The 19452-nt window shown below is 38.6% G+C and overlaps 1 protein-coding gene across 1 annotated transcript in view; it reads right to left on the bottom strand.

Moving 5' to 3' along the window:
* Nucleotides 1-19450, bottom strand: part of LOC133639675 (alkaline ceramidase 2-like) — a 49526-nt gene extending 30076 nt beyond the window's left edge. The window contains exons 1-4 of the mRNA XM_062033187.1: nt 19131-19450; nt 18847-18961; nt 9415-9556; nt 7746-7883 (exon numbers count right to left, since the gene is read on the bottom strand). Coding sequence (XP_061889171.1) covers nt 7746-7883; nt 9415-9556; nt 18847-18961; nt 19131-19244 — 509 coding nt within the window. The 5' untranslated portion in view covers nt 19245-19450. The remainder of the gene's footprint in view (nt 1-7745; nt 7884-9414; nt 9557-18846; nt 18962-19130) is intronic.
* Between the last annotated feature and the right edge of the window lie 2 nt (nt 19451-19452).

The following is a 19452-nucleotide window of genomic DNA, read 5'->3' as shown; positions in this document are numbered from 1 at the left end:
AAGCTCAGTCTTGACAAAGACATAGAACATGTGAGTCCTGCAGGCATGAAAAGACAACAGGACTATATCAAGTATTTCTTTCTATAAGATAACTCTTCTTCTTCTTCTTCTCCTGCTGCTGCTGAAGGCTGACAAGTGCAGCTGTTCTTACACTTCATGTGTCAGACTGACTTGAAGAGTCCTCATCACACCCGCTGTAACTTTAGGGCGTTAAAGGGGACCTGCACCTTTTTTTGGGGGGATCATTCACAACCCCCATGCAGGACAAGAACTGTTCATTGTCAGCATTGTCTAATCCCGTGTTTTTCAACCACATGAGATACAGTCTGGTGTGCCGTGGGAGAGTATCTAGTTTCACCTATTTGGGTTAAAAATATGTTTTGCAAAGCAGTAATTATGGTCTGCAAATGATGTGTTGTTGTTGAGTTTCTGCACTGTTTGGAGATCGGCAGACTTACCACGTTATACTCTTCCATATCAGTAGGTGGCAGCCTGTAGCTAGTTGCTTTGTAGATGTCGGAAACAGCGGGAGGCAGTGTGCAGGTAAAAAGGTATCTAATGCTTAAACCGAAAATAAACAAAAGGTGAGTGCCACTAAGAAAAGGCATTGACGCTTAGGGAAGGCTATGCAGAACGAAACTAAAACTGAACTGGCTACAAAGTAAACAAAAACAGAATGCTGGACGACAGCAAAGACTTACTGTGGAGCAAAGACAATGTACATCCGAACATGACATGACGATCGACAATGTCCCCACAAAGAAGGATAAAAGCAACTGAAATATTCTTGATTGCTCAAACAAAGTAGATGCGGGAAATATCGCTCAAAGGAAGACATGAAACGGCGACAGGAAAATACCAAAAAAAAGGGAAAAAGCCACCAAAATAGGAGCGCAAGACAAGAATTAAAACACTACACACAAGAAAACAGCAATAAACTCAAAATAAGTCAGGGCGTGATGTGACAGGTGGTGACAGTACACCTACTTTGAGACAAGAGCTATAGTGATGCATGCTTGGTTATGCTTTAAAGTCATATCCAACAATTGCGACAACAACTTTTTACAGTCAACTGAGTTTTGTTTTTAATGATTTCTGCTGGTGGTGTGCCTCCGCATTTTTTCAACGCAAAAAATGTGCCTTGGCTCAAAAAAGGTTGAAAAACACTGGTCTAATCCAGTGCACTGCAAAAAGTCAGTGTTCAAAAACAAGGAAAAAAAATACAAAAGTTAGTGGTATTTTATTAGAATTAAGCAAAATGATCTGCCAATAGAACAAGAAAATTCGGCTTGTCAAGACTTTCCAAAACAAGTCAAATTAGCTAACTTCAATGAACCCAAAATAGCTTAAAATTAGAGATGTCCGATAATATCGGCAGACCGATATTATCGGCCGATAAATGCGTTAAAATGTAATATCGGAAATTATCGGTATCTGTTTTTTTATTATCAGTATCGTTTTTCTTTTTTTAATTAATTAAATCCACATAAAAAACACAAGATACTTACAATTAGTGCACCAACCCAAAAAACCTCCCTCCCCCATTTACACTCATTCACACAAAAGGGTTGTTTCTTTCTGTTATTAATATTCTGCTTCCTACATGATATATCAATATATATCAATACAGTCTGCAAGGGATACAGTCCGTAAGCACACATGATTGTGTGTGCTGCTGCTCCACTAATAGTACTAACCATTAACACTTCATTTTACAAATTTTCATTAATTACTAGTTTCTATGTAACTGTTTTTATATTGTTTTACTTTCTTTTTTATTCAAGAAAATGTTTTTAATTTATTTATCTTATTTTATTTGATTCATTTTTTTAAAAAGTACCTTATCTTCACCATACCTGGTTGTCCAAATTAGGCATAATAATGTCTTAATTCCACGACTGTATATATCGGTTGATATCGGTATCGGTTGGTATCGGTAATTAAAGAGTTGGACAATATCGGCATATCGGATATCGGCAAAAAGCCATTATCGGACATCCCTACTTAAAATAAGTATATTCTCACTAATAACAAGTGCACTTTTCTTGGTAGCAAAACAAAATGAGACCTTTTTGCTCAATAGGTTGAAAAATATTGTTAAATGAAGTAAATGCTAGTGCCATTATCTTGACATAATGATATGCGCTCGGCATTACATTTCTTGAAACCAGCAAACTTATACTAAAAACTAATTTACTGTTCTTAATGGAAGGCAACAAGGCAACCAATTGTTACTCGCAAATCATATTGTCTAAAAATGCATTTTTCCATGGATAACATGACATCATCGCGCCAAGTGCGTGCTCTTTCAGTCAATTAGTGCGCATACATACAGCCCGCCCCCGGGCAAAATGTTTTTAATTGTAATTTTGAGGAATTTATCTGAATGTGCATGAACTATTTCTGTTCAAAATTGTTTGAAATGTTAAATATTTAAATATTAACTGTCAGTTTACTGTACTGTGCCAACTGTACTACTATATGAGTACCTATTTTCTATTGTTTTATGGGAAATAAAACAGCAAAGTCCATTTGGCTGTCATCTGTTTTAATTATGAGACACAATTGTGTCAAAGTCATGATTTTTTTAATTTCATGCTTGAAATAAAAAAATATTACTTTAAAAAAGTAGTAGTAGTTGATGACACAGCTTTGCAACACTTGATATTCTAGTTTCAAGCATGTTTTACTCAATATAGCTCATCAAATCTCAGCAACAAGCTGTAATATCTTACTGACATCATTTAGACACTTAAAACAAGTAAAACACTCTAACACAAACTGCTTAGTGAGAAGAATGATCTTATCAGATAGAAAATAAGCAAACATCACCCTTATTTGAGATATTTCATCTTACTTAGATTTCACTTTTTGCAGTGTACACGACACGTAAGAGGGCGGATCAATCCAGAAATTGGTCGTATCGATACAGGTAGTATCAGTACATGATCGATACAGGAGTAATTAAACGGACATTTTCATTCTCTCAATCATTTGTCCATGTTTACAAATTCTGTATATTATTGATTGGACTTTGAGGGCAAAAACCAAAGTCTGTACACGAGTAGTAGACAATAGGTTTGCTTATTTTGTACAATTAATTGTATTTTGCTAAAACAATTGTATGTAATCAAAGGGAATGAGAAAATGTCATCAGAAATGTTGATCGGCCTGCTATCTGTACTGTCAACCTCTGGCCTGGGGTTGATTTCAGCTAAAATGATAGCATAAAACGTTAGCTACACTAACTTGCTAAGGTTAGCAGCTTGTTAACGAAATACACCAGAAAATGCAAATGACAACATCAGAGGTCAACTCCAGGAACTACGTATACACCTTATATGCACTAGTAGCATTAGAAATAGCGCATGTTTTCAAATCTAGAGGGAAACATGTCTCAAAACCCATGAATTTGAGGTTTTTAGAACTTTAGGCACAAAATGAGCTAAAATGCTGGCTTAAAACGTTAGCATGCTAAAGGTAGCGTGATAACAGACGAAAAGTCGGCCTACTTCTAAGATGGCGCAGAGTAACAAATCCATATTTATTAAGTTTATAGGAAGAAAATGATCAAAAATGTTAGCATAAAACATTAGCATGCTAATACAAGAGAAGTTGGCATACTCCCCAGATGGTGCCAGGTATCAAAATCCAGGATTTTTAGATTTAAACATACTAAATTTGCTAAAATACTAGTATGAAGCGTTAGCATGCTAGCACCTGACAATATAAATGTACCTGCAGATGTCTGGTAATATTTGGATTTTTTTTTTATATGAGCAAAATAGCATAAATGTTAAAATGCTGATGGTAGCCTGGTAACATCGGAAAAGTTAACATACTTCCAAGATACTGACGAGTATCAAAATCCATCATTTTTAGGTTCAAACAAATAAAACTTGCAAAAATGTTAGCATAAAACTTTAGCATGTCACTATCAGAGAAGTAAACAAACTTCTCAGATGGCGCCAAATATAAAATCCATGATTTTTAGCTTTTAACATACAAACAAGCAAAAATGCTAGTTTAAAATTGCTACCACGCAAACATTATTAGCATGCTAGCACGGGACCAGATAATGTTCTACCATGTCTAAAGTTAAAGTTAAAGTACCAATGATTGTCACACACACACTAGGTGAGGGGAGCAGTGAGCAGCAACGGTGGCCGCGCCCGGGAATCATCTTTGGTGATTTAACCCCCAATTCCAAGCCTTGATGCTGAGTGCCATGCAGGGAGGTAATGGCTCCCATTTTTGTAGTCTTTGGTATGACTCGGCCGGGGTTTTGAACTCACGACCTACCCATCTCAGGGCGGACACTCTAACCACAAGGCCACTGAGCAGGTTTAGTATATAATTGTGTTATTAAATGAGTAAAAAAGCTAAATGCTAGCACCTAGCAAGATGGCATGTCCTGAATGTATTCTACTCAGTGGCCTAGTGGTTAGAGTGTCCAGTTTGGAGCGGGCCCCTTCCTCTGCCAACATGACTGTGCACAAGTGCACAAAGCAAGGTACATAAAGACATGGATGACAGAGTCTGGTGTGGATGAACTTGACTGGCCTGCACAGAGTCCTGACCTGAACCCCATAGAAAAACCCTTGGGATGAATTAGAACGGCGACTGAGAGCCAGGCCTTCTTGACCAACATCAGTGTGTGACCTCAGCAATCATCACATCAAATGAGGTGGCGGGCCACATTAAATGGGTAGGTTGTGAGTTCAAACCCCGGCCGAGTCATACCAAAGACTATACAAATGGGAGCCATTACCTCCCTGCTTGGCACTCTGCATCCAGGCTTGGAATTGGGGGCTAAATCACCAAAAAGGATTCGCGGGCGCAGCCACCGCTGCTGCTCACTGCTCCCCTCACCTCCCAGGGTGTGATCAAGGGTGATGGGTCAAATGCAGAGAATAATCTCACCACACCTTGTGTGTGTGTGTGTGTGTGACTATCATTGCTACTTTAACTTTAATATTGAGATGTTTGAACGTGATATTGTCATAAATACATAGACATATGTACAATTACAGCTGACCTAGTACTAACAATAGTACCTCATAGCATCCGCTAGGCTAGGCTGACCATACGTCCTCTTTTCCCCGGACATGTCCTCTTTTGCGGGGTGTCCGGGCGGGGTTTCTTAAATGCCTCAAATGTCCGGCATTTTGAATTAGGGTTGCGTGTATTTTCAATGTACGTCCAGGGTTAAGTTAAGAAGGGGTTAAAAAAAAAAAACTGAAGGTGCGCGCATGTAGCAACATTGGTGAGGGAGGGGCAGAGACAGAGAGCGAGAGAGATAGTGAGTGGAGAGAGACATGAGAACAAGAAATGCAACTTAACGGATGATTTGCGGGAAAAGTATTGATGTTTTGGTCCTGGCCGTGACACATGGGAAGCAGAATGTACTGTGTGCAAAGCAGGAACGTATGTATCTGTGGCAAATAAAGATCTACAAGCCCATATCCACACTACAAAGCACAAAACAGCTGTGCAGGGCGAGAGCTCGTCTGCTGTTTTTTGTTTGAATTTAATTAACTTGTTTTGAGGCATTATTTATGTTTACATTATATACAAGAGGTTCTTTTGAATATTTCTACCTCTGCACTTTTTTTTTTCCAAAACTGTGAATGTTACAGAATATAAGTGTGACTTATTTTGTTATACTGTCAAGCAGTGTTGGCGTTAACGCACTTTTTGTGTCTTTTTAACGCATTGAAATCAGAAAGGACGCAGATTTTTTTGGGATTTTTAAATTTTTTTTTACCATTTGTGGCCCACAGCTTATGTTTTAAAGGCCCACGGCACATTCTAAAAATACTATTAAAATTAACAAAAACATAACAAAAGTGAATTAAAAAAGCTTAAAGGTGTAATTTAGAAAAAGTTGCAATGTTGACTAATAAAACAAAGCTGTTTTTTTTTTCTTTCAAACGGTCATTGTTATATTATGAATTATTGACCTATCCAAGGTTCCCATTACTTCACATCAAATATTACACTTTGAAAAATATTTTTGGTCGAAGATTTTGCATATTTTGTGTTTTTGCCATAAAAAAACATCGTTTTGTTTGACAAAAAAGGGCGGAAAACAAACAAACAAAAAGACAACATAAAAAAAACTAAAACATTTTGAAATGAGGGATAGATGTGAAGTTGATGTAGACTCCAGGGGCCGTACTTATCAAGCTTCTTAGAATGACTCCTAAGAAGTCTGCTAAGAGTTGACTTAAGAGTAAATAAATTCTTGGCTGAAAGCTGCACTTAAAAGTTAGTTATCAAGCGTCTTACTCACACTTTCAGCGAAGTGTAGGACTGAATCTTAAGTGTCACACTCAGAGCTGAATTACGACATTACTATGTGCCGTAAACAGAATTTTAGGTGACGTCATTTCTGTGTCCATAGAAATGACCAATCACGGAAGGGAATCCGTTGTCTAAGAATAAAGAAATATCTTGGAAATATTGAAGTGGACAATGGGAGTGTATATTTTGACAATAAACTACAAAATAATACAAAACAAACTAGTCCCCGCCGGCACTCACGCTACCGCTCCCTCTCTTCTCTCGCCCACACACTCACTGACGTCACTCACCTCACGGCCACACACATACGCTACTCTCATAACATTTTCTTTCCAATTCATTAATTAGGCAACTCATTTGAAACTGGTGTGGGTGGCTCTATATATACTAGCCCACTGCAGCCACATGCAGAAATCAACAAGGAATCGAAAAGTATTAAATCTGTGACAAAAATAATATCCACTCTGTCTAAACGATACCGTTTGATCAGCTGCTCGTCATCAAAAAAACAAAAAAACATTGTTCCGTTCCCTGAACGTTGGCGCACGTCTCTCTCGCCTCAGTGCCATCCCCTGCTGGCAACTCCTAACCACTTAAGACACCTCTGAAGGTCTCTTAAATATCGTGGAGAGTAGGAGTGATTCTTAGACTTAAGAACGTTGATAAAAAGCTTTTATTCTTAAGTTTGAGAGTAGGACTAAATTTCGCAAATTCTCAGGACTTAAGTGTAAAATGGCACTCTAAGAAGCTTGATAAGTACGGCCCCAGAGATTTAAGCGTTAAATATAAAATGTATGTATGCCCTGTCTGGCACACCATTATCATCATTTCATCACCCAAGCAAAACACTTTTTACACTTTTATACTGAAATAAATACACCTACAACTTATTAAATAAAAACATAGAAAAAAATAGCAGCAGTGGTAAAGTTTAGATCCATGAAGGAAAGAAGAAAGTGAATGAATGTTTATAACTGAATACATTTACATATGTATACACATTTGTTAGCTTTTTTATAATTTTTTTAAATGAATTAAGTAACGTTTATGACCACCTTTATAAAACACAATATAAAATGTGAGATATAACCGGATAATGCATACATTTGTCATTTGTTTTCAAAACGCTTACAAAAAAGTGGGACCCCAAAAATTTACTGTGGGACCCCATTTTTATGACTTGATGGGGTCCCTGGGACCCCATTTTGAAAATTTCTAGCGCCAACGCTGCTGTCAACAGAGGAGAAAAAATGCTTTATTTAAAAAAATATATTATTTATAAAGCAAGTTGGAGTATCATTGGCAAATGTTCACCTAGTCCCGGCCTTGGCACGCATATATGTGTCCTCTTTTTGGCATTTCACAATATGGTCAGCCTACGCTACGCTAGTTGAGGGTTTTGGGGGTGAAAAAAAAAAAAAAAAAGGTGCGCTACTGACCTTTTAAGCTCGGTGATGAGCAGCACAGTGCAGGGGATGCCCAGCGTCATGAGTGACAGGGAGTTCACAACAGGCTTCACAAAGGCCAACCCGGTGGTGATCCCTGACAAGATGCCAATCACCACTTTGAACCTTGACCTACCGCAAAGAGCAACAACAGTTCAGATAAGCAGAGTTGATGGCAGCAATTGGAAAGACTGCAGGAGAGCTGAAGAGTGACCATGATGGCTGAGTGACAATGGAAAGAGAAGTGTGATGCATTGAAGTGGCCTATTACTCAAGTGCAGCTGTGCAGGCTACATGGAGCGCTAATATGCACGTACCCTTTAAAGGCCTACTGAAAGCCACTACTAGCGACCACGCAGTCTGATAGTTTATATATCAATGATGAAATCTTAACATTGCAACACATGCCAATACGGCCGGGTTAACTTATAAAGTGACATTTTAAAATTCCCGGGAAATATCCGGCTGAAACATCGCGGTACGATGACGTATGCGCGTGACGAAGTCCGAGTAACGGAAGTTATGGTACCCCGTAGAATCCTATACAAAAAGCTCTGTTTTCATTTCATAATTCCACAGTATTCTGGACATCTTTTGCAATTTTTTTAATGAACAATGAAGGCTGCAAAGAAGACAGTTGTAGGTGGGATCGGTGTATTAGCAGCGGACTACAGCAACACAACCAGGAGGACTTTGTTGGAGCGCTAGCCGCGCTAGCCGCCGACTTCACCTTGACTTCCTACGTCTCCGGGCCGCCAAACGCATCGGGTGAAGTCCTTCGTCCTTCTGCCGATCGCTGGAACGCAGGTGAGCACGGGTGTTGATGAGCAAATGAGGGCTGGCTGGCGTAGGTGGAGAGCTAATGTTTTTAGCATAGCTCTGTGCAGTCCAATTGCTAAGTTAGCGTCAATGGCGTCCTTAGCACAGCATTGTTAACCTTCGCCAGCCTGGAAAGCATTAACCGTGTATTTACATGTCCACGGTTTAATAGTATTGTTGATTTTCTATCTATCCTTCCAGTCAGGGGTTTATTTCTTTTGTTTCTATATGCAGTTAAAGCAAGATGCTATCACGTTAGCTCGTAGCTAAAGCATTTCGCCGATGTAAAAGGCACTGAATGTCCATTTCGCGTTCTCGTCTCTCATTTTCAAGAGGATATAGTATCCCAGGTGGTTTAAAATACAAATCTGTGATCCACAATAAAAAAAAGGAGAGTGTGCAATCCAATGAGCCAGCTTGTACCTAAGTTACGGTCAGAGCGAAAAAAGATACGTCCATCGCTGCCTCTCAAGTCATTCACTGTAACGTTCCTCATCTACAAATCTTTCATCCTCGCTCAAATTAATGGGGTAATCATCACTTTCTCGCTCCGAATCTCTCTCGCTCCATTGTAAACAACGGGGAATTGTGAGGAATACTAGCTCCTGTGACGTCACGCTACTTCCGCTACAGGCAAGGCTTTTTTTTATCAGCGAGCAAAAGTTGCGAACTTTATCGTTGATTTTCTCTACTAAATCCTTTCAGCAAAAATATGGCAATATCGCAAAATGATCAAGTATGACACATAGAATGGATCTGCTATTCCCGTTTAAATAAAAAAAAGTCATTTCAGTAGGCCTTTAAAGACATTCATCAACATCCAGTCACAGGGATTAAGACATACCGGTCCCTCCTGAACATCCTGGGGAGGTATCTTTTGGGGAACCACATGGCGATGGCACACATTAGCACCCACAAAATGGCCAACTCGTCCAGCATCTGCCCCAGGAAGCTGAGGGTGGCGTGGAAGTATGTGGATCCGATACCTGCGTGTGGGACGGAGACACAAACAGATGGAGACGGAAAAGCACATTATTTTCTGACATTCATCCCACTGCAAAAAGTCAGTGTTCAAAAAACAAGAAAAAAAAATACAAAAATGAGGGGTATTTTACTTGAGCTAAGCAAAATGATCTGCCGATAGAACAAGAAAATATTGCTTGTCAAGACTTTCCAAAACAAGTCAAATTAAAGCTGCAAGCAGCGTTGGTCGGGTCCGCATTTTGGCAGGTGCTAGTCCTAGGTGTCCCAATACTTTTGTCCAGTGGTAGTCCTGAGTGAGACCTACATAGATGTTTTTGTTTTGTGTCTCTACGATATTCCTACTGGGAGTTAGAGGAAGTTGTGTCTGTGTTTTTTTCCTAGGTGCTGCGGCACAGTGGTTGTTTTCTTTGAAGGCGCGTAAAATCTAAACGGTAGCCCGAATCAAAACGCCGTCGTCAACTTTTAATCGGAAGGTTTTCAATCTCTCTCCTGTAGCAGTTTGAAGCCGAAACGACAAACGCGCTCGGAGGAGATAATGTTTGATGTTTGGTGACCGGTTTTAAAAAAATTTTTATTTTGAAGGAGGGATTGCAAACTTCCTGTTGATTTTTGCTGAAGGATGTCAATCTATGAAATGTAGGTCTAAGTGGGACCTACATAGAGGTTTTTGTTTCATGTCTCTAAGACGTTCCTACCGGAAGTTACAAGCAGTTTTGTCTGAGTTTCCTGTGAGGAGCAGTTTTGTCTCCGTTTTATTCAAAAATTGCGCTAGAGCGCAATCTTAAGTTTTGGGGTTCGGTTTTTTTTTTAGATCAAAATTTCCACCAGTCCCGATGTGTGTGAGAAGTTTGGTGAGTTTTGAAGTATTTTAAGGGGGTCAAATTACAGCTCAAAGAGGCAAAAATGAGTGTTTTTAGTCATTTTTTGTCTTGAATGGGAAATTGCCAACTTCCTGTTGATTTTTGCCCGAAGAAATTAAATTAATAAAAAGTAGGTCTAAGTGAGACCTACATAGAGGTTTTTGTTTCATGTCTCTACGACATTCGTACTGGGAGTTACAGGCAGTTTTCTTCCTAGGGGGCGCTAGAGCGCAATTTTGATTTTTGAGGATAGGTTTTTTTGCTTAAGTTTTTGGGTCATTTTTTTCTATTTGTGTGTCAAATTTGGTGAGTTTTGAAGCATGTTAAGGGGGGCAAAGTAGTGCGCAAAGCTGCGGAATAATAATAATAAAGAATAAAGAATAATAAAACCTTACAAATTCAATAGTGTCCTTTCGTCCCATTGCAAAAGGACTCCCTTTGGGATTCCTTTGACAATAGTCCTGTGCGGACCCTGATTAGAGCTGCAAGCAGCGATGGACGGGACCGACTTTGAGGGCTCATAAAATCCAAACCGGAGCAGTAATTAAAAGTCTTTCATCAACTTTTAATCAGAAGGGTTCAATCTCTCTCCTGTGCTAGTTTGAAGCCGACACGACAAACGCGCTCAGAGGAGATAATGTATGAAAAAAGGTGACTGTTTTTACACAACTTTTGTTTTGAAGGGGGAATTGCAAACTTCCTGTTGATTCTTGCTGGTGGCTGTCTGTGTATGAAATATAGGTCTAAGTGAGATCTACATAGAGGTTTTTGTTTCATGTCTCTACGACATTCCTACCGGGAGTTACAGGCAGGTTTGTCTGTGTTTTCTTCCTAGGGGGCGCTAGAGCGCAATTTTGAGTTTTGGGGTTTGGTTTTTTAATAAGATCGCAATTTTCGCCAGTCCTGATGTGTGTGTTCAATTTGGTGAGTTTTGAAGCATGTTAAGGGGGTGAAATTACAGCTGAAAGAGGCTAATAATAAAACGCCAGAAATACAATAGAGTCCTCTGTCCCAAAGGGACTCTGTAAATAATTAGCTAACCTCAATGAACCCAAAAATAGCTTAAAATAAGTATATTCTCACTAATAACAAGTGCACTTTTCTTGGTAGAAAAAAAAAAGAGACCTTTTTGCTCAATATGTTGAAAAATATTCTTAAATGAAGTAAATGCTAGTGCCATTATCTTGACATAATGATATGCTCATTTCTTGAAACCAGCAAACTTATACTAAAAACTAGTTTATTGTTCTTAATGGAAAGGCAACAAGGCAAGCGCTTGTTACTCTCGGGGTCTCCTAGCCGCTCAGGCAAATCATATTGTCTAAAAATGCATTTTTCCATGGATAACATGACATCATCGCACCAAGTGCGTGCTCTTTCAGTCAATTAGTGCGCATATATACATCCCGGCCCCCGGCCAAAATCATGATTTTTTAATTTCATGCTTGAAATAAGAAATGATGACTTTAAAAAAGTAGTTTTCTACTTGTGAGTGTTGATGACACAGCTTTGCAACACTTGATATTCTAGTTTCAAGCATGTTTTACTCAATATAGCTCATAACATCTCAGCAACAAGCTGTAATATCTTACTGACATCATTTAGGAGCAAAACACTTAAAACAAGTAAAACACTCTAACATCAAATCTGCTTAGTGAGAAGAATGATCTTATCAGACAGAAAATAAGCAAATATCACCCTTATTTGACATATTTCATCTTACTTAGATTTCACTTTTTGCAGTGCCGGGGGGGGGGGGGGGTGGGGGGTGGGGGTGGGGTGGGGGTGGGGTGGGGATAAAGAAGAATAGAATAGAATAGAGTTGTATTGTCATTATTACAGTGAACAGGTTTATAGAACAACGAAATTGGAGCAGATCCCCAAAGGTGCATACACAATAATTTACTAATATAAATAGTAAAAAAAGATTAAAAAATAAGATATGTAACTATATATATATATATGTATATATCCATACATATGCATATATAACATTATTGCACATTATAGTCCGAAAAAATAAAAAGACATGACACTGGAGGACACGACGGACTGTTTAATGCTACTATTCATAATAACATGTAATATTTACGCATTTTGCTCATTTTTAATATAAAGGGCGGCGTACTAATTTTATAAACGCATCACAATGTTCGCTTTCACCTTCAACAACAACAACAACAACACCACTAACCATGGCAGACTTCATGAGAGACAACAAAGACTACTTTGGAACAAATGATGATCCAGAAGCTAATATTTTTGAGCCTGAATATAAGGAGGATGAGCTACCAGTTTTAGAAGCAACATGATAAACAGGTCCAGCTTTAGTGAAGCACTAAGCATCACGTAGCAGTATTGCTAAGTGCTAAACAAGTTATAAAAACTACCAACATAATAAAACAATCACAATGTCTGCTCTCACTGGGATGCCAAATGATGGGATGTTTAGATCTTCCCCTCTAGATGAACAATTAATCATTAATCGCTTGTTATGAAAAAAATAAAACTATAATAGTTAGACATTTTTCCAGCACAAACGTTTGGGACTAGTTTGGGAACAGTTTGACAAGGTGGGGGGATGGTTATGAATAATAAAATATGAATAACATAAAAACTATAATCAAAACAACATTACCGCACAAACATTTGGGAGAAGTTTGGATAGATTTTGACAAGGTGCATAACACAAGGTAACATAAAAACTAGGGATGTCCGATAATGGCTTTTTGCCGATATCCGATATGCCGATATTGTCCAACTCTTTAATTACCGATACCAACCGATACCGATATCAACCGATATATACAGTCGTGGAATTAACACATTATTATGCCTAATTTGGACAACCAGGTATGGTGAAGATAAGGTACTTTTAAAAAGAATGAATCAAATAAAATAAGATAAATAAATTAAAAATATTTTCTTGAATAAAAAAGAAAGTAAAACAATATAAAAACAGTTACATAGAAACTAGTAATGAATGAAAATGAGTAAAATGAAGTGTTAAAGGTTAGTACTATTAGTGGAGCAGCAGCACACACAATCATGTGTGCTTACGGACTGTATCCCTTGCAGACTGTATTGATATATATTGATATATCATGTAGGAAGCAGATTATTTGGGTTGGTGCACTAAATGTAAGTGTATCTTGGGTTTTTTATGTTGATTTAATAAAAATAAATAAATGATACCGATAATTTTAAAAAACCATACCGATAATTTCCAATATTACATTTTAAAGCATTTATCTGCCGATATTATCAGACATCTCTAGTTGTGCTGGTATACTGGTACTTAGAGATATCCGATAATGGCTTTTTTGCCGATATCCGATATTGTCCAACTCTTAATTACAGATTCCGATATCAAGCGATACCGATATATACAGTTGTGGAATGAACACATTATTATGCCTAATTTTGTTGTGATGCCCCGCTGGATGCATTAAACAATGTAACAACCTTTTACAAATTAAATCAACTCAAGTTCTGGAAAAATATTAGGGATGTCCGATAATGGCTTTTTGACGATATCCGATATTCCGATATTGACCAAACCCTTACTTACGATACTGATATCAACCGATACTGATACATACAGTCGTGGAATTAACACATTATTATGCCTAATTTGGACAACCAGGTATGGTGAAGATAAGGTCCTTTTTAAAAGAATGAATCAAATAAAATAAGATAAATAAATTAAAAATATTTTCTTGAATAAAAAAGAAAGTAAAACAATATAAAAACAGTTACATAGAAACTAGTAATGAATGAAAATTTGTAAAATGAAGTGTTAAAGGTTAGTACTATTAGTGGAGCAGCAGCACGCACAATCATGTGTGCTTACGGACTGTATCCCTTGCAGACTGTATTGATATATATTGATATATAATGCTTACGGACTGTATCCCTTGCAGACTGTATTGATATATATTGATATATAATGCTTACGGACTGTATCCCTTGCAGACTGTATTGATATATATTGATATATAATGCTTACGGACTGTATCCCTTGCAGACTGTATTGATATATATTGATATATAATGTAGGAAGCAGAATATTAATAACAGAAAGAAACAACCCTTTTGTGTGAATGAGTGTAAATGGGGGAGGGAGGTTTTTTGGCTTGGTGCACTAATTGTAAGTGTATCTTGTGTTTTTTATGTGGATTTAATAAAAATTTTTAAAAAAATTTAAAATTTTTAAAAAAAACGATACTGATAATAAAAAACCGATACCGATAATTTCCGATATTACATTTTAACGCATTTATCGTCCGATAATATCGGCAGACCGATATTATCGGACATCTCTAATAAAAAGTATAACAGACAACAAAAAGTTGCAGCAAGTTTGGTGAGACTTTGACGAGGAGGGGGGATCGATCGTCACAAAATGTCTTTTAGAATGACTGAAAGAGGCAAAAATGAACATTGTTACTGCACACACTCATGGCCGTGTTATTTGAATATGTTTAATGATAAAAGGGGCCAACTTCAAAGGTTGGCAAAGTCGGGAGAACCCTGAAGGCATTATGTAACAACAATACACAATTATGTAACAACAATACACAATGTGTCCACGTGCAAAGTTGTTCCTGTAAAGCTGATAGCTCCGTTTGATATTGAAATGTGCTGAGAATGCACTTTTAAATAGCAGGCCTGGTTCACAGAACAACTGTTGTGATGCAATGACTACACCATCAAGCAACCTTCATTCTACATACATGTCCTTTAAAACTGACTTTAAAACAGCCTTGATTCTACATACATGTCCTTTAAAACTGACTTTGAAACCACCTTCATTCTACATACATGTCCTTTAAAACTGACTTTGAAACCACCTTCATTCTACATACATGTCCTTTAAAACTGACTTTGAAACCACCTTCATTCTACATACATGTCCTTTAAAACTGACTTTGAAACCACCTTCATTCTACATACATGTCCTTTAAAACTGACTTTGAAACCACCTTCATTCTACATACATGTCCTTTAAAACTGACTTTGAAACCACCTTCATTCTACATACATGTCCTTTAAAACTGACTTTGAAACCACCTAGATTCTACATACATGTCCTTTAAAACTGACTTTGAAACCACCTAGATTCTACATACATGTCCTTTAAAACTGACTTTGAAACCACCTTCATTCTACATACATGTCCTTTAAAACTGACTTTGAAACCACCTAGATTCTACATACATGTCCTTTAAAACTGACTTTGAAACCACCTAGATTCTACATACATGTCCTTTAAAACTGACTTTGAAACCACCTAGATTCTACATACATGTCCTTTAAAACTGACTTTGAAACCACCTAGATTCTACATACATGTCCTTTAAAACTGACTTTGAAACCACCTTGATTCTACATACATGTCCTTTAAAACTGACTTTAAAACAGCCTTGATTCTACATACATGTCCTTTAAAATGGACTTTAAAACAACCTTGATTCTACGTACATGTCCTTTAAAACTGACTTTGAAACCACCTTGATTCTACATACATGTCCTTTAAAACTGACTTTAAAACAGCCTTGATTCTACATACATGTCCTTTAAAACTGACTTTAAAACAGCCTTGATTCTACATACATGTCCTTTAAAACTGACTTTGAAACCACCTTGATTCTACATACATGTCCTTTAAAACAACCTTGATTCTACGTACATGTCCTTTAAAACTGACTTTGAAACCATGTTGATTGTACATACATGTCCTTTATAACTGACTTGGAAACAAAATAGTTGTATTTGTAAATTGAGACAACGTTGATGTCCAATGTTGGATCCACGTTGTTGGTTGGGAAATGACCACATTTCAATGTCAAATCAACGTCACAACCTGACATTGAATCAACTTCAAAAAGTATGTTGTTTCAACGTTGTGTTTGTGTTGTAGAATATTGGTTGGGAAATTACCAAAATTCAATGTCAAATCAACGTCACAACCTGACATTGATTAAACGTTGTCAAAAAGCATGTTGTTTCAACGTTGTGTTTGTGTTGTAGAATATTGGCTAGGAAATGACTAAATTTCAATGTTAAATCAACGTCACAACCTGACATTGAATAAACGTCGTCAAAAAGCATGTTGTTTCAACGTTGTATTTGTGTTGTAGAATATTGTTTGTAAAATTACCAAAATTCAATGTCAAATCAACGTCACAACCTGACATTGAATAAACGTTGTTCCGTTATGTTTGAGTCAGGGCCGGCCCGTGGCATAGGCCGTATAGGCAAACGCTAAGGGCGCCGTCCATCAGGGGGCGCCACGCCAGAGCCACAAATGTTGGAGAAAAAAAAAAAAAAAGTTGGTACTATTATTTCTAAATACAAAAAATAATCCCACGTTAATTAAAATGCAAAGTTAAGCCTATTTAATAGAAATATTATTTGTAACAACATTACCCCCCTCCCCCCTCCCCCCGCACGGTGCGCCCCCTCCCTTCCCGTATCATGACTGTTTACGGACATCACCGCATCAAAAAATCAACACAAGATGTCAAAACGGCCAAAACTGTCAGGTGCCCAGGGAAGAAAAAAGAGAAAAGAAGAGGAGGAGAAACGAGAAAAAGACAGAGGTATAGTAGGTAGGTAACGTTAGCCTACATGAAATTATTTGTCTGTTACAGAATGTGATAGTAACCTGGCTTTTTAGCATTAAGCTAATGTTACATGATTCGGCAATTGCTAATCAATAAATAGCTAGTTCTGTTTTAACGTCGGGTTTATATTGCGAGGGGGCTAAATTGTTATGGAAAATAATAATGTAACGTTAGGTAATTACAGTACTCCCACCTTACATTCCTCAGGGACATTTGTATTAGATCTTTTAAGCAGGTGTTTTCTGTTTACATTGTTATTGCCTTCTGGTTAGCTAATGTTTGCCCTGCAGGTAATAGTCACTTTTCCACCCCTTTATATATTAGGTATAGTTGCAAGCCTAGTTGTTAAAGTGCACATCATTAATGTTAATTAAGCAATATCACATGAGAGGGAATGCTGTTTTTTTTTATTTGAGCACTGCTGTGATTCGGTTAAAGATAATCATAACATAACATTCTCATATAATATGTTCATTTGCTTTCTTTAAGTAAAAAAAAAGGTCAAAGACAAAGCTATTCGGTTTCTTGTGAGTATATACACTTCACTGCCGATGTGGGGGGGCACCTAAAATCTTGCCTAGGGCGCCAGATTGGTTAGGGCAGGGGTCGGCAACCCGCGGCTCCGGAGCCGCATGCGGCTCTTTGACCACTCTGATGTGGCTCAGCTACATACTTGCCGACCCCCCGATTTTCCCAGGAGACTTGTGGATCTCAGTGCCTCTCATAGATAACTCCCAGGGGAAATATAATCATATTTACACTCTAATTACTATATAAAGGAAGTGCCCTAATAGCACTGCAATAATTGTCCGCTATAGCATTTACAAACAGTGTGCCAGTCCGGCCACATGTTGTATGTTGCTTATACTTGCACACATAGGAGACAGCAAAGCATACTTACTCATCAGCCACACAGCTTACACTGACGGTAGCCGTATCAAACAACTTTAACATTGTTATGTTACAAGTATGCGCCACACTGTGAACCCACACCAAAAAAGAATGAAAAACACATTTCTGGAGAACATCCCACCGTAACACAACATAAACACAACACACCCAATACCCAGAATCCCATGCAGCCCTAACTCTTCCGGTCTACATTATACACCCCCGCTACCACCAAATCCCCCCACACATCAACCCCCCCCCCCCTCTCCGTGCGTTGGTTGCGCGGAAGAGTTAGGGTTGCATGGGATTCTGGGTATTGGTACCGTCAGTGTAAGCTGTGTGGCTGCTGAGCTAGTACGCCTTGCTGTCACTTACGTGAGCAAGCCGAAACTGCATTGTACGTGTGGTCGAGCAGGTACACTGTTTGGGCAGACTGAAGAGGGCGCCAAAAGCAGTGCCATCACGCCCTGATATCCGGTAGTCTCCCGGGAAAAATGAGAGGGTTTGCAAGTATGACGCTATCCAGCGCCAGTCATTCAAAACTCGCAGGCCGCACTAACATCAAATTTCCACATTATAGTGCGTGCCAGTGCGTGTGTCTGAGACCCCTGCTTAACATAGCATAAAGCATTTAAGCTTTGTATGCAGTGTTTTTCATTTTAAATTTAATTTTTTTTTTTGTGGCTCCCATTATTTTCTTTAATTTGTGAAACCTGCCAAAATGGCTCTTTGAGTGGTAAAGGTTGCCGACCCCTGGGTTAGGGCCAGGCCTGGTTTGAGTAGCTTAAGGTCAAGGACCTAATATAACAAGTCCTCAACGTTGTTTCAATGTCTGGTGCCTGCTGGACGTGAGCTGACGATGACGTCACCACACATAAACAAAGATCACATGAGTCAATTAAGCCAACTTACCGACCACCACCAGCAGGGTCCAAATGAGGTAAATCCCACTGTTGAAATGTGTTGCATATTGGCGGAACAAGCACATTAATATGGGCGGCAAAACAAAAAACAAAATGTTGCTGATCTGCAATGACAAAACAAGGGAAACAACCCATGAGGGACGAAAAGAAATGTTTGGAGGTGGAAGTGTGTGACTTGATGCTGGAGCTCCGAACAGTCGGTGGCAACAGTTTCTTAGAAAGAAAACGAAAAAGGGCACATATGTGAAGAAAGCCAACATGTAACTAACTCACCGTGTTGTAGAACTCCGCGATGCCCGAGTAGATGAGGTAGTTGCCTTCGCACCAGTCCACGTCCGAGCTGCCAGCCTGCAAGTGATCCCAGAACATCACATTAACGTTACTCATGTCTGGACTAGTCGCGACGTGGGCACAGGACGCTTCCGTTCCGACGCCACGCTAACATGCCCGACGGCGTCGTGGTTCTGGACTCTTTGTTCGCTGGGTGAAGTGACGAAGAAGAAGCCGAGGTGGAAGACACTGTTGATGCCGAGAGTTACTTCGCCGAGCAAAACCTCCTGCTGGCTGCGACTATCGACGTCACGCGTTGACACTT

The sequence above is a fragment of the Entelurus aequoreus genome, linkage group LG22 (genome assembly GCF_033978785.1).
Source record: "Entelurus aequoreus isolate RoL-2023_Sb linkage group LG22, RoL_Eaeq_v1.1, whole genome shotgun sequence".
Classification (NCBI taxonomy): Eukaryota; Metazoa; Chordata; class Actinopteri; order Syngnathiformes; family Syngnathidae; genus Entelurus; species Entelurus aequoreus.
Note: the sequence above shows the minus strand (reverse complement) of the source record. Positions and strands in the feature narration are given on the sequence as shown.